This window comes from Nannobrachium achirus, assembly GCF_963921795.1.
Source record: "Nannobrachium achirus genome assembly, chromosome: 15".
In the NCBI taxonomy this organism is placed as follows: Eukaryota; Metazoa; Chordata; class Actinopteri; order Myctophiformes; family Myctophidae; genus Nannobrachium; species Nannobrachium achirus.
Window position 1 is genome coordinate 45,214,829 of NC_137822.1, and position 14,557 is coordinate 45,229,385.

At 40.9% G+C, this 14,557-nt stretch overlaps 1 protein-coding gene across 1 annotated transcript; it reads right to left on the minus strand.

Moving 5' to 3' along the window:
- Window positions 1–1,967: 1,967 nt before the first annotated feature.
- LOC308299896 (uncharacterized protein) lies at window positions 1,968–13,971 on the minus strand (the record flags this gene model as incomplete). Its single annotated transcript, XM_080743677.1, has 3 exons — window positions 13,903–13,971; window positions 8,802–10,448; window positions 1,968–3,617 (listed from the first exon to the last, which is right to left on the minus strand). The coding sequence occupies exons 2-3, from the start codon at window positions 10,437–10,439 to the stop codon at window positions 1,968–1,970; spliced, it is 3,288 nt and encodes a 1,095-aa protein (XP_080599803.1). The 5' UTR covers window positions 10,440–10,448; window positions 13,903–13,971.
- Window positions 13,972–14,557: the final 586 nt, after the last annotated feature.

Here is a 14,557-nt window from a genome sequence, read left to right on the forward strand (position 1 = left end):
TTAATTTAAATCCCAATCATTCATGATACAACCTGATGGACGGACGGACGCTATGAAAAGTGTGTCTGTGTGTGTGTGTGTGTGTGTGTGTGTGTGTGTGTGTGTGTGTGTGTGTGTGTGTGTGTGTGTGTGTGTGTGTGTGTGTGTGTGTGTGTGTGTGTGTGTGCGTGCGTGCGTGCGTGCGTGCGTGCGTGCGTGCGTGTGTGTGAGTGAGTGAGTGAGCGAGAGGCAGAGGGAGAGGGGGAGAGAAAAAAAAAGAGATGGATCTGTCACTCAGTCAGATGTAGACTATGCTCAGAGACTTGCGTCTATCAGCGGCTGCTGTACCTATTTTCTCTCAGCCCCCTGCTGCTCTTCCAGTCTTCCAGACCAGTACTGATCCAGGAAAATATCAAACATGTTTGAAAAGAGTCGGGCTACCCCCGATCGTCCTCCGAGCCACTCGGCGGAGCTCCGAGTGGATCTGTGAGACCTCACGCTAGACGACGTTCATGCCCGATTGTCGGTATCAAAATGTACTTAAAAGTACCAAAAGTAATATATACTAATATTTCGCAGAATGTCCCATTTCAAGTTTTAAAATGTATAAAAATCTTGCCAAAATTGCCGATCTAAAAGCTCACAATGTGTCACATCATCACGCATTGTGAGCTCGTAGATCTGCTATTTTCAAATGGCCGAAATGTATATACAGTAGAGTTGAAGTGGTTAATGTATGTTTTGTATTAATAATCCAAATCTACAAAGTAATTAGTAAAGGTTTCAAATAAATGTAGAGTAAAAGTACAATATTTGGATCTGAGATATAGTGGGGTAGAAGTAAAAGTATTGGAAATTGGAAATACTCAAGAAAAGTACAAATACAAAACATTGTATTTATGTACAGTACTCAAGTTATTTTAGACCACTGGGTAACATTAAAGGTCGGGTCTGTGACTTATAATCATCTTTATAACTGTCCATTTTTACCACAAATTTTCAGAAAGCCTTTTGAATAAAATGTAGCCTTATTTAGTTTTTGTCATATTTTAGTAATGTGAAAGGTTTACGTTTACAACTAAATATAAGATTTTAGTCAACTAAATACTTTTTTACATTTGGTTACACTTACACTTACACTAAGCCGGTCTTGCTGCGACACGTTGTGAGGTGTTGAGACATGTTGTGAAATTAAACATTTACTGCACAACCAAAAATAATAATACCAGGTGCTGGACAGAAGAAGAGGTTCAAGACAGAATAATTGTCTGCACACAATATATAATCTCCATGTGAACATTTATTGTAAATCCACCAAATAACAATATTGTATTGTCATCGTTTTAAACATCCTCTTTCTCACTATAGCCAAATCCCAGACATGCAAAAAAAGCCAGCACAATTTCCCATAAGATGAACACTAAAATACTGTAGCCCAGAACCCCGAATTCAAAGGTCTTAACAATGTATAGTACTCTCTGCACTTAAAACAGAGCCGAGTTGGCACTGTACTTGGTGTGATATTGTTTCCCCTCTACACAAAATCTAGTTTGTCTGTGTCTGTTCCACCAGACTATGGATGCTAGGGTTCAAGTGATTAATGTGTGCATTGAGAAAACAATCCAAGGCTTTTACAGTCATATGAACATTGTATGAAATAACATGATACAGTATCAATCTTGCACAAAATGTTGAGTTTAACTTAAACATGAATGCCATAGAGATCAAATAGTATCAAGTCAAAGACATATTAGACAATTCTACAGTGTAAAGGACAGGAATATCTTTTAATCTAAATACTTAACATTTGTTTTTGTTTTGTTTTTAAAGAAAATAATGTAGCTTCAATTCAGATATGCCAAATTAAGTTTGTGACAACAGTTCAATTATTTTATTTGAAATGACAGTTGAATGATTAACCTGTATGAACCTCTACCATAGACAAATGAAAACCAACCTTTTTATATAAGGCTGAGGATTAGTCTAATCTAACCTGTGTGATTGACAGGAGAGATGATCAGAGGAGCAGAGTTTTCACCTTTCGTATTAATATATGGACTGAAGTATGGATAGAGTTTCTCAGTGAAGGTGCAGCCAGTGAAAGAGTAGAGGTGAACTCTGGTCTCAACATCATAAAAGGAGACCAGACCCTCCTCATAATCCACAAACACACCCACTTTCTGGACCTTCTCTCTTACAGAGAGGCGGACAATAGCGCCAGCAGCAGCCCTGTACTCATTTCCATCCCTGAACCCTAGAGTCCAGTAACCATTATCAGGGGTCAGTGTGATGTTTCCCTTCCTGTTGATGGACTCTCTGGCCACTCCTAAATACCAGTCAGTCTTCCCTTTAACCTGAACCTCATAGTAAAACCTTCCTAAGGAGAAGCTTTGTTTTCCTAAGACATTGACACATGTAGAGAATCTCTTTGGGCTGTCTGGGAGATTCTGCCTTATGTTTCCAAGACATACTTGTTTTCCATCATCAGACAGGATGAGGCTGGGATTTGCTGTATCAGGATCCAGAGTCACATCCACTGCATATTGCTGGATCCTCCTCAGCTCAGCATCACACAGCTTCTCCATCTCTTCACTGAGTGTCTTCTCCAGCTGAGACACAGCTGTCCTCACTGTCCCCACATATGAATACTGAGGGACATTGATCTTTGCCCAGTCCTTGGTGGGTGGAGGGGTGTTGATGGGTGAGATGTTCTGGAGGAGGTGGAGGTGGTCTTCAGTGTGTGAGAGCTGCTTCAGCTCAGAGCTTCTATTCTCTAGCTGAGTGATTTCCAGTTGCAGCTCTTCAATGAAGCCTTCAGCCTGTTTCTCTGTTGTTTTCTGCTTCTCTTCAATCACATCAATGAGCTCAGCCTGGCTTCTCTCAATACAGCTGATCAGAGCAGTGAAGACCTGCACACTGTCTGCTATCTCTCTGTCTGCATCTTTCTTACTGAGCTCTACTGAGTGTTGGACCTCCTGAATCTTCACTTGTCTCTCCTGGATCATCTGCTGAACTTCAGCCTCTGTCTTTTCCAGCTCAGCCTTCTTTTCTTCATAAGCCTCTTCCAGAGATACAGTTTGATGTGACTTGTGGTCTAACTGAGTGCAGAACTGACAAACACACACGTGGTCAGTCTTACAGAACAGCTCCAGAGGTCTGTCATGTTCCTGACACATTATGTCTTCCAGGTTCTTTACAGGGTCGATTAGCTTGTGTCGTTTTAACCGTGTGACTCTGTGATGAGGCTCCAGGTGAGTCTCACAGTAGGAGGTCAGGCACACCAGGCAGGACTTCAGGGCTTTGAGTTTGGTCTCAGTACAGACGTCACAGGAGACTTCATCTGGTTCAGCAGGTTCTTGGTTTGTGCTGGAAGTTTGTCTCAGCAGTTTTAACTTCCTGAACTGATCAGCCATCTCTGCAAGAACTTTATTAACAGAGAATTCCGGTCTCGTATAGAATGTTTTGTTGCACAGTGGACACTGACACACATCGGTACTGTCCCAGTAATGTGTGATGCAGGTGTTGCAGTAGTTGTGTCCACATGGAGTGCTGATTGGATCATTGAACACATCCAGACAGATAGAACACAGGAACTGCTCTTCAGACAGGAGACTGCTGGCAGACGCCATTTCTACACACTGAAAATAAAAGTGCACGAAATGTAGTTTGGAATGTTACTTCAAATATTATAGTTAACAGTTTTACTGCCAGATGTTATTATTTATTTATTGGGTCTGGTGCCAGCAAAAGCACCTTACCTTTGCGACGTTATAGACAAAGATGTATTCATTTTTTTATTTTTTTTATTATTATTATTATTTTATTTTCTCATTAAATAGATGTACTTTGGCTATACTGGCAGTAGAGGGCAGCCTCATGCAAGAATTAATGTGAAATGGCCACGGTCGGCTGCAGTCCGTCAAGACCACTAAATCGCTACAGAGCAATAGACCCAGAGAAAATAACAAGTAAGAGTGTTGTTACTCCATTGATGCTAACGTCCAGTGCGTTTTTGAGAGTACTTTTACGGGAGATGTGTTAACGGTACAAACCCGCGCGACCCCTCATCAGTTTACAGACATCAAAACAAGGTACAAAAGAACGAGCCAAAGAACGTACTATTGATGACGCGCCGCCGGGAAAAATGGGGTGAACGGTAAAAGAGTTAACACTAGAGATTATGTGTTTGCCCCTGTCTGTCTGTGTCTGTGTTTTTGTAAGCAGCTAAACTCTGCCAAAGAAGAACCAACATCTCATACAATAAAAGTTTCCCTTGATTCCATAGATCATGCCAAAACTTTACACATTATATCTGCAGTCACGTGATCAGTCAGAGTTTTCATAATCTGATTGGCTATTATTAACTTCCAACATTTGTGGGTCCAGGATAGCCAACCTAGCCTGGCGGAGACCAGTGTTCCGAGCAGTGCACTTATATTAATGGAGAACTAGAAAATAGTTCTAGTTGTGAATATGATCTGGGTCATATTAATGGAGAACTAGAAAATAGTTCTAGTTGTGAATGTGATCTGGGTCATATTAATGGAGAACTAGAAAATAGCATACCTCTGAGCAACGATGGAATATGACAAATCTGAATGATACATCTCGATCACATGACTTCAGAGATAATGGGCCCTATTTTCGTCATTGCCTTACCCCTTATGCCCAAACCTTTTTGCTTTTTTGAAAATAAAAAATAAAAATACTTTGAATAGCCGATCTACATCGACAGGTTGTGAGCTTGTAGATCAGCTATTTGAACAATTAAAAAAATGAGGATAAGAGGTAAGGCTCTGGCGAAAATAGGGCTCAATGTGTGGATCTGTATGAGTTTTGGACAAAATGTAGCAGAAAGTGTTTTGGCACAATCGACAGGGACCTAAATATCATGCATGATCCAAGAGGAGAATATATATATAGGTTATATATGATTGCAAGACCTATATTTAAAAACAAGCTGTGGTTCTCAACCTTTTCAGGCCGTGACCCCCCCAAAGTAACCATATATTTTTTTAAAGTATTATAAAGGTCATACAAGTCCTTCAATTGTCACTTCACTGTCATCTGGGGACCATCCCAAACTCACTCTGCTACCCTTCAGGGGGTCCCGACCCACAGGTTTAGAACCACTGCCCTAGAGAGCCATAACAGGTTTCAGAAGCCAATCATAGCCAATGTGAAAGGAATCTGAACAATATGACAGATACCTCTTGATCACATGACCACATAGATTAGCCTTCTGGTTGGTCCCTGACTGACCAACCAGCAGGCTCTATCTGCCTTGTCCCTCCCTGGTTCTGCCTTTTTTATGTTGAATTTGCTAAAACATAATTTCTGGAGAAATACAAACATTTAAAAACATGCTGAGTCACTATACTACCACTGAGCACCTCCATTTTACCGAAACCAAGTTTGAAATTAGAATTGAACACACAGAATAACAATTCGAAGCAACTGAATTAAACTGGTAGTGGATGGAGTGTCCCACCGAGTGTCCCACCAAGACACAGCAACCAATGGGTGTGAAAGAGGGGCGGGACAACGGGCGGGACTTTCAAAGGGTGAATTCAACAACATATGCACGAGTAGACTGTTTTGAAGTCAATGCCAAAAACACAAAGGGCTGTTCTAACACCACCATAAGGACGAATTCAGAAATGTGTGGCTGTGCTTCTTCCTTGGCCTACCGGGAGTGTGCATGTTTCACAACGATCAGTACAAAGGTGGCAAAGATTAGCTGCTCTCTCTCTCTCTCTCACACACACACACACACACACACACACACACACACACACACACACACACACACACACACACACACACACACACACACACACACACACACACACACACACACACACACACACACACACACACACACACACACACACACACACACACAGAGGAGAGAGTAGTCCAAGGGTCAGCAATACTCAGCAACCATTTTGAAATTGCCATGTTTTAATTCTCTAGATAGTCAGTGTGCCATGTCAACATACATTGACCATCAAAAATCAAAGATTCAAAAATGCTGACAAATTGTGATCGGCAGAACATTGTTATAAGGATCATTAGACTCAATAATCCAGCAATAATCCAACTACTGTATCTCCCCAACTCCCTCCCCAGTCGCAGTTTTAATGAAGGTGGAATCATGAGCAGATTTAATTTGTTGTAAAGTAGGTGACTTCATTTAATTGACCATGTTTAAAAATATATATCTGATTTTCAAATTAAAAAGATGTCTCTCTCACACTTGTGCCAGTGTGCCAGTGATCACCCTCCCCTGTTGGCACCGTGCCTAAGGTTGCTTTACCCCTGAGATAGTCTCACCGGCCTCCAGTCACCCACTCTGCCACAGACATTAATGTTGTTGACACACGTTATTCAGTACTTCATGGAAACACCAACGTTTATTCTCTGTTAATGCATAATATACATCATCATGCTCTATACAGGTAGGCCTACTTACCAGTGTTGCAGTTGTCAGTATGTGTGTAAAACGTCGTGTTGATAGTGTTGTTCTGTCGCTGCCTCCAAACTAGTTTCTCTGTTAACTAACTTTCGTTTCCCTAGAACTGCGTCACTCAGAAACTCCTTGTGCTGCAGCTGTTAACCCTTTACTGACACCACCAGAGCTTGATGAACTGTTAACCCTTTACTGACACCTGGTGGATGAACAACAACTCAGCATGTCAGGCAAGACCTAAAATCTGAGTGAACATTTTTAACTCAAATCTTTGCTTCTGGGTGTCCCTGGGACAAAATATTTTTGAGATGGGGGCCTGTGGCCAAATACATATCATTTGGGGGGTCCTAAGTTTGAGAACCACTGATATAGTCCTAACAAATCCTAACAGTTTTTTTTTTTTTTTTTTTTTTTACAACTTGTGTTATACCCCCACTGGTTCTCAAAGAAAGGTCCAGGGACCCTCGGGGGTCCTTGAAGGGGGTTCCAAATGGACCCTTACAGGTCTAGAAGTGAAGTGAGTTATGGGGGTCCTTGAAGGCAGCAAAAACATCATTGAAGAACCACTATACTAGTGGACTCAAATATGCCGTAGTGTCTAATCCACTCTGAGTTATATGCCGTAGTGTCTAATCCACTCTGAGTTATATGCCGTAGTGTCTAATCCACTCTGAGTTACAGACCTGATTTGACACTTTAATACAATTTTAATTTAATTTGATCCATTGGAACAAATGTAACATTTTCCTAAAAAGTAACACCTTTGGACATACAAGGTTTCTGGCTGACAGTGATAAATGTATTTTATGACCCCACTTATGTTGTGCTCACAAAAACTGACTGTCCTTCTGGCTTTTGGGATCTATTTATATACTACTGACACTGACTAGCCAATCACAAAGCTCCTGTCCCTCCGGCTGATGGGATGCACGATAGCAGAGTTGATACAAAATGTACCGTACATCAAAATGATACAATATAAATATTGTTGGGTGGAGATGTTGTATGTCCAAAGCTCTTCCTTTTAATATTATTATTCTAAAACACTTGTCAAAATAGTGAAAATAGCAGATCTACAAGCTCACAATGCCTTATTGAATCACTAGGCGTTGAGTGCTTGTAGATCTGCTATTTTTTGACTGGCCCACCAATCAATCAATAAAAACTGAAATCAAAAGGCCTATTTATTCTTAGACAGAATGAAGCTTTAGCCTATTTGCAGTACTATTTGAATAATCATCCAGGAAGGGGAAAATGTGTCTGTGCGTACCTCAGCAAGCACTGAAAAGTTGATGCAGAGAACCAGCACTTTCATTTTACCATCTCATGCTAATTCAACTATGTTTAATTTTCCAGAAAACAGGAGCAGTTGTTAAGATCGACAAAATATAAGGAGCCAATGAAAGACAGACGTTATCAAGTATCATTAGTGTTGTCATTTTATCAACTGGCTCCTTGCCATTTTTTGTAACATGGCCCACAGGTTCAGCTATTTGATTAGCCATGAAGTAGGGAATTCATTTATGGAGAAAAAAAAAGTTACACTTGGAGATACAAGGTTTCTGCCTGACAGAGACAATATAATGAAAAAATAAATAAAATATCTACTGCACAAACAATCAATACAATACCAGGTGCTGGACAGAAGAAGAGTTTAAAGACAGAAAGAATAAATGTCTGCACACTTGATAATCTCCCATGAATATTTATTATATTATATATTGTCAATGTTTGAAAAATCTAACTCTTTTTCACTAGCTAATCCCAGACAAAGGCCTATAAGAAATGCCAGCACAATTCCCCAAAAGATTAACCAACATAATATTAATCAATGTGACGAAATACCGTACCCCAGAACCCCCAAATCACAAGCCTAAACCCTGAGTGGGCACAGGTGAGCTCTTTTTTCCCCCTCTCCACGAAATCTCGTCACCAAAAGTAGCAGATCTACAAGCTCACAATGCATTGCAGCTTACAGATCTGCTATTTTCAGTGAATGTTCCCCCAGAATATGAATGCTAGGGTTCAAGTGGTTAATGTGTGCATTGAGAAAACAATCCAAGGAGTATACTGTACAGTTTAAACATTGTATGACATGATGCAGTATCAATCATCTTGCAAATTAATGAATGAAAATGTTAAACTTAAACCTGAATGCCATAGAGGTCAAATACATTAGACAATTCTAGTCTCACGGACAGGAATATTTTTTTTAATCTAAATACTTAACATTTGTTTTTGTTTGTTTTCAATTATTTACTGGAAATGACAGTTTCTGACATACACCTGTATTCATTTTAAAGGAAAACCAACTTGTTCATGTAAGACTGAGGATTAGTCTAGTCTAAGCTGTGTGATTGACAGGAGAGATGATCAGAGGAGCAGAGTTTTCACCTTTCTTATTAGGACATGGACCGAAGTATGGATAGAGTTTCTCAGTGAAGGTGCAGCCAGTGAAAGAGTAGAGATGAACTCTGGCCTCCACATCATAAAAGGAGACCAGACCCTCCTCATAATCCACAGACACTCCCACTTTCTGGAGCTTCTTCTCTCTTACAGGGAGGAGGACAGCAGGGCCAGCAGCAGCAAACTGATTTCCATTTGTCAACCATATAGCCCAGTAACCATTGTTGGGGTTCAGTGTGATTTCTTCCTTCCTGTTGATGGACTCTCTGGCCACTCCTAAAACCCATTCAGTCTTTCCTTTAACCTGAACCTCATAGTAAAACCTTCCTGAGGATAAGCTTTGTTTTCCTAAGACATTGACACATATAGAGAATCTCTCTGGGTTGTCTGGGAGATTCTTCTTTACATTTCCATGACTCACTTGTTTTCCATCCTCAGACATGTTGAGTTGACAGTGTGCTGTCTCACGGTCCAGAGTTACATCCACCTCATATTGCTGGATCCTCCTCAGCTCGGCATCACGCAGGTTCTTCTCCATCTCTTGACTGAGTGTCTTCTCCAGCTGAGCCACAGCTGTCCTCACAGTCCCCACATATGAAGACCGGGGGATGTTGATCTTTGTCCAGTCCTTGGTGGTTGGAGGGGTGTTGATGGATGTGATGTTCTGGAGGAGGTGGAGGTGGTCCTCAGTGTGTGAGAGCTGCTTCAGCTCAGAGCTTCTCTTGTTTAATTCAGTGATTTCCTGTTGCAGCTCTTTGATGAAGTCTTCAGCCTGTTCTTCTGTTGTTTTCTGCTTCTCTTCAATCACATCAATGAGCTCAGCCTGGCTTCTCTGAATACAGCTGATCAGAGCAGTGAAGATCTGCACACTGTCTGCTATCTCTCTGTCTGCATCTTTCTTACTGCGCTCTACTGAGTGTTGGACCTCCTGAATCTTCACTCGTCTCTCCTGGATCATCTGCTGAACTTCTGCCTCTGTCTTTCCCAGCTCAGCCTTCTTTTCTTCATAAGCCTCTTCCAGAGATACAATCTGATGTAACTTGTGGTCTATCTGAGTGCAGAACTGACAAACACACACGTGGTCAGTCTTACAGAACAGCTCCAGAGGTCTGTCATGTTCCTGACACATTATGTCTTCCAGGTTCTTTACCGGGTCGATTAGCTTGTGTCGTTTTAACCCAGAGACTCTGTGGTGAGGCTCCAGGTGAGTCTCACAGTAGGAGGTCAGACACACCAGGCAGGACTTCAGGGCTTTGAGTTTGGTCTCAGTACAGACGTCACAGGAGACTTCATCTGGTTCAGCAGGTGCTTGGTTTGTACTGGAAGTTTGTCTCAGCTGCTTTGACTTCCTGAACTGATCAGCCATCTCTGAGAGGACTTTATTAACAGAGAATTCCGGCCTTGTATAGAATGTTTTGTTACATAGTGGACACTGACACACATCACTACTATCCCAGTAATGTGTGATGCAGGTGTTGCAGTAGTTGTGTCCACATGGAGTGGTGATTGGATCAGTGAACACATCCAGACAGATAGAACACAGGAACTGCTCTTCAGACAGGAGACTGCTGGCAGACGCCATTTCCACACACTGAAAATAAAAGTGCACAAAATTTAGTTTGGGATGTTATTCTCACATATAAAGTATATACACCAGAGATTATGTGTTTGCCCCCTCTATATTTTTGTACTGCCATTCCTCGGTATGAAACACCAAATACATTTCACTATTTTTTTATTTATTTAAGTGTTTGTAAGCAGCTAAACTCTGCCAAGGAAGAACCAACATCTCATACAATAAATGTTTCCCTTGATTCCTTGAATCATGCTAAAACCTACCGTATTTTCCAGACTATAAGGCGCACCGGACTATAAGGCGCATTGTCAATAAATGGTCTATTTTCAAACTGTTTTCATATATAAGGCGCACCGGACTATAAGGCGCACATAATAGACGCTACCGTTGCGTTATGCATCCAACAGATGGAGCTGTGCTAAAGGGAATGTCAATGTCAATGAATGATCCATATATAAGGCGCACTGGACTATAAGGAGCACTGTAGTTTTTTGAGAAAATTAAAGGCTTTTAAGTGCGCCTTATAGTCCGGAAAATACAGGTACACATTATATCTGCAGTCATGTGATCAGTCAGAGTTTTCATTTTCCATTCTGATTGGCTGTTTTTAACTCCGGGATAGCCAACCTGGCCTGGTGGAGACCTGAATTCCAAGCAGGTTTCTAGTTGTGAATGTGATCTGGGTCATATTAATGGATAACTAGATAGCACACCTGAGCGCAGATCTTGGCATGAAATATGACGAATCTGATTGATACATCTTGATCACATGACTTCAGAGATAGCGGGCCCTATTTATGTCGATGCCTAACCCATTAAGCCCAAACTTCTTTGCCTTTGTTTTTTTTACTATTTTGAAAAATATTTTAAAAATAGCTGACTGACATGCTGTGAGCTTGTAGACCAGCTGTTTTAACTTATTATTAAAAAAAAAAAAAAAAAAATATATATATATATATATATATATATATATATATATATAGGGATATGGTGTAAAGCACTGGCGAAAATAGGGCCCAATGTCTATGGATGTGTATTATTTTCTGACAAAATGTAGCAGAAAGTGTATTTTGAAGAAAGAAATGTGGAAAATTTACTCTGGCACAAATGGCAGGGACCTAAATAGGGAGTTGCATCTGATCCAAGGGGAGAAAAAGAATACGATTGCACAACATATATTATTTGAAAACAAGCTGTGGGAAAGGAATCTGAACAATGTGACAGATACCTCTTGATCACATGAGCACAGAGATGATATGGACTGAACTGCAATATCTTCACATTTTTGACAAAATATGTAGGAGCAAGTAGACTCTTTTGAAGTCAATGCAAAAAAAAATATAGGCCAAAAACATAAAGGGCTGTTATAGTGCCACCATAAGAACGAGGTGTGGCTGTGGTTCTTTCTTGGCCTACTGGGAGTGTGCATGTAAAGTTGATCACCGATCGGTACAAAGGTGGCAAAGATTAGCTGCTCAGACCACACGCACGCACGCTCGCACTAGTGTTGTCACGATACTGGATTTTCAACTTCGATACGATATTTTGAAATATTTCGATACTCAATACCATTTTCGATACCACGCAACCACGGAGAATTTAGTCCAAAAATGTATTTTTATTTAAAGAAAAATTTTAAAAAATGAACTATCAACTGTCTGGAAGAAATAACTACACTTTCTTTCACAGTAATATTTTTCTTTCACAGTAACAGTGAGTGTATGGCATGCATTGCAATAGTAAAGTAAATATTGAGGTAGTGTGCATATTCAAAAGCCTCAGATTGTCACACTGTAAAGGCCAGGGCTCCAGACTAACCTTTTTCACCAACGTCCCAGGACCGTCCCAAACTTCAAATTTAACCGTCCCCAAATGAATGTAATCCGTCCCCAAAAATGATATTAAAAAAATATATAAATTCATGAATTAATATATTATTGTTATAACATGTATTATTATTTAACTATTATTATGATCATTATTATTGTTATTAATATGCTGGTGAAATTGGCTTGGCAATCCTTTCTGTTTTTATACTGTCATCAGTATCAACAAGCAACCCCCCTGGTTGCTTGTTTCTCTCTCAAAAACAAAACCTGGCAACATAGGGTGATCAGACTAGCACAGGACGCTAAACAAGCAGGCTGCAGTGGACACATGCTGCTCATGATTACATGCATTATGTAGTGGATATGTGTGGCTGGCTACCAACAGGGAGGAAACATCGGAAAGCACTGTTGATAGCACGCAAAATAGACGCGTCGCACGGAAAATAAAATAGACGCTTCACGGACATTTTTTAGCGCTTCTTCAGCAGCCTTTGATTTTAGCACTTTAGCGGGAATAGCATGGTGCCCCGTCCTTCAGCACGTAAAGCGTGTGCATTAATCTGGCCATTCTTTGGCATGATGTGAGTTTGTATGCCTCTTTTAGATTAGCTCACGCAGCCACCACTAGCTGCAGTTCGTTGTGTGTGTGTGTGTGTGTGTGTGTGTGTGTGTGTGTGTGTGTGAGAGAGTCAGAGTGTGTGTGGAGGGATGAGGGAGGGAGGGACGGACGGACGGACGGGGAGAGAGAGAGTGAGAGAGATAGACGGAACACTATAGCCCCGTTCAGCTCGCATCGTTGTTTTTGTTCAGATGAACTGTAATGAGATGGAGTTATTTATTTGAGCGAGCGGACCTGTTGTTGTCGAGAGTTAAAGAAAAGAAAGAGAAAATAAGCCGCCACAGCTTGGGAACGCTCCAGCTTGCATGGCCGTACCGAACTGTAAAACGTATTATCGATACTACCGATACTACGGAAAAGTCGTATTGTACCGAATGGATTTTTTCAGTATCGGTATTTATCGATATACCGATATTTTTGACAACACTAGCACGCACGCATGCACGCACGCACGCGCGCACACACACACACACACACACACACACACACAGAGGAGAGCGTAGTCCAAGGGTCAGCAACCATTTTGAAATTGCCATGTTTTAATTTCCTAGATAGTCAGTGTTCCATGTCAACATATATTGACCATCAAAAATCAAAGATTCAAAAGTTCTGACATATTTTGATCGGCAGGACATTGTTATATCGATCATTAGACTCAATAATCCAGCAATAATCCAACTAGCCTACTGTATCTGCCCGACTCCCCTCCCCAGTCAGAGTTCAGAGTTTTAATGGAGGTGTAATTATGTGCAGGATTTAATTTGCTGTAAAGTAGGTGACTTAAAAAGAATTAAAAAGATGTCTCTCTCACACTTGTGCCAGTGATCACCCTCCCCTGTTGGCACCGTGCCTAAGGTTGCTTTACCCCTGAGATAGTCTCACCGGCCTCCAGTCACCTACTCTGCCACAGACATTAATGTTGTTGACACACGTTATTCAGTACTGTCTTCATGGAAACCCTAACGTTTGTTCTCTGTTAATGCATACTACATCATCATGCTATACAGGTACTTCTACTTACCAGTGTTGAAGTTGTCAGTATGTGTGTAAAACGTCGTGTTAATAGAGTGTTGTTCTGTTGCTGCCTCCAAACTAGTTTCTCTGTTAACTTTCGTTTCCTTAGAACTGCGTCACTCAGAAACTCCTTGTGCTGCAGCTGTTAACCCTTTACTGACACCACCAGAGCTGGATCAACTGTTAACCCTTTACTGACACCTGGTGGATGAACAACAACTCAGCATGTCAGGCAAGACCTAAAATCTGAGTGAACATTTTTAACTCAAATCTTTGCCTCTGGGGGTCCCTGGGACAAAATATTTTTGAGATGGGGGTCGGTGGCCAAATACATATCATTTTGGGGGTCCTTGACATGACAAAGTTTGAGAACCACTGATATAGTCATAACAAATCCTAAACCGTTTTTTTTTAACAACTTGTTATACCCCCACTGGTTCTCAAAGAAAGGTCCCGGGACCCTCAGGGGTCCTTGAAGGGGCTTCCAAATGGACCCTTACAGGTCTAGAACTGAGTTATGGGGGTCCTTGAAGGCAGCAAAAACATTATTGAAGAACCACTATACTAGTGGACTCAAATATGCCGTAGTGTCTAATCCACTCTGAGTTACAGACCTGATTTGACACTTTAATACAATTTTAATTTAATCCATTGGAACAAAT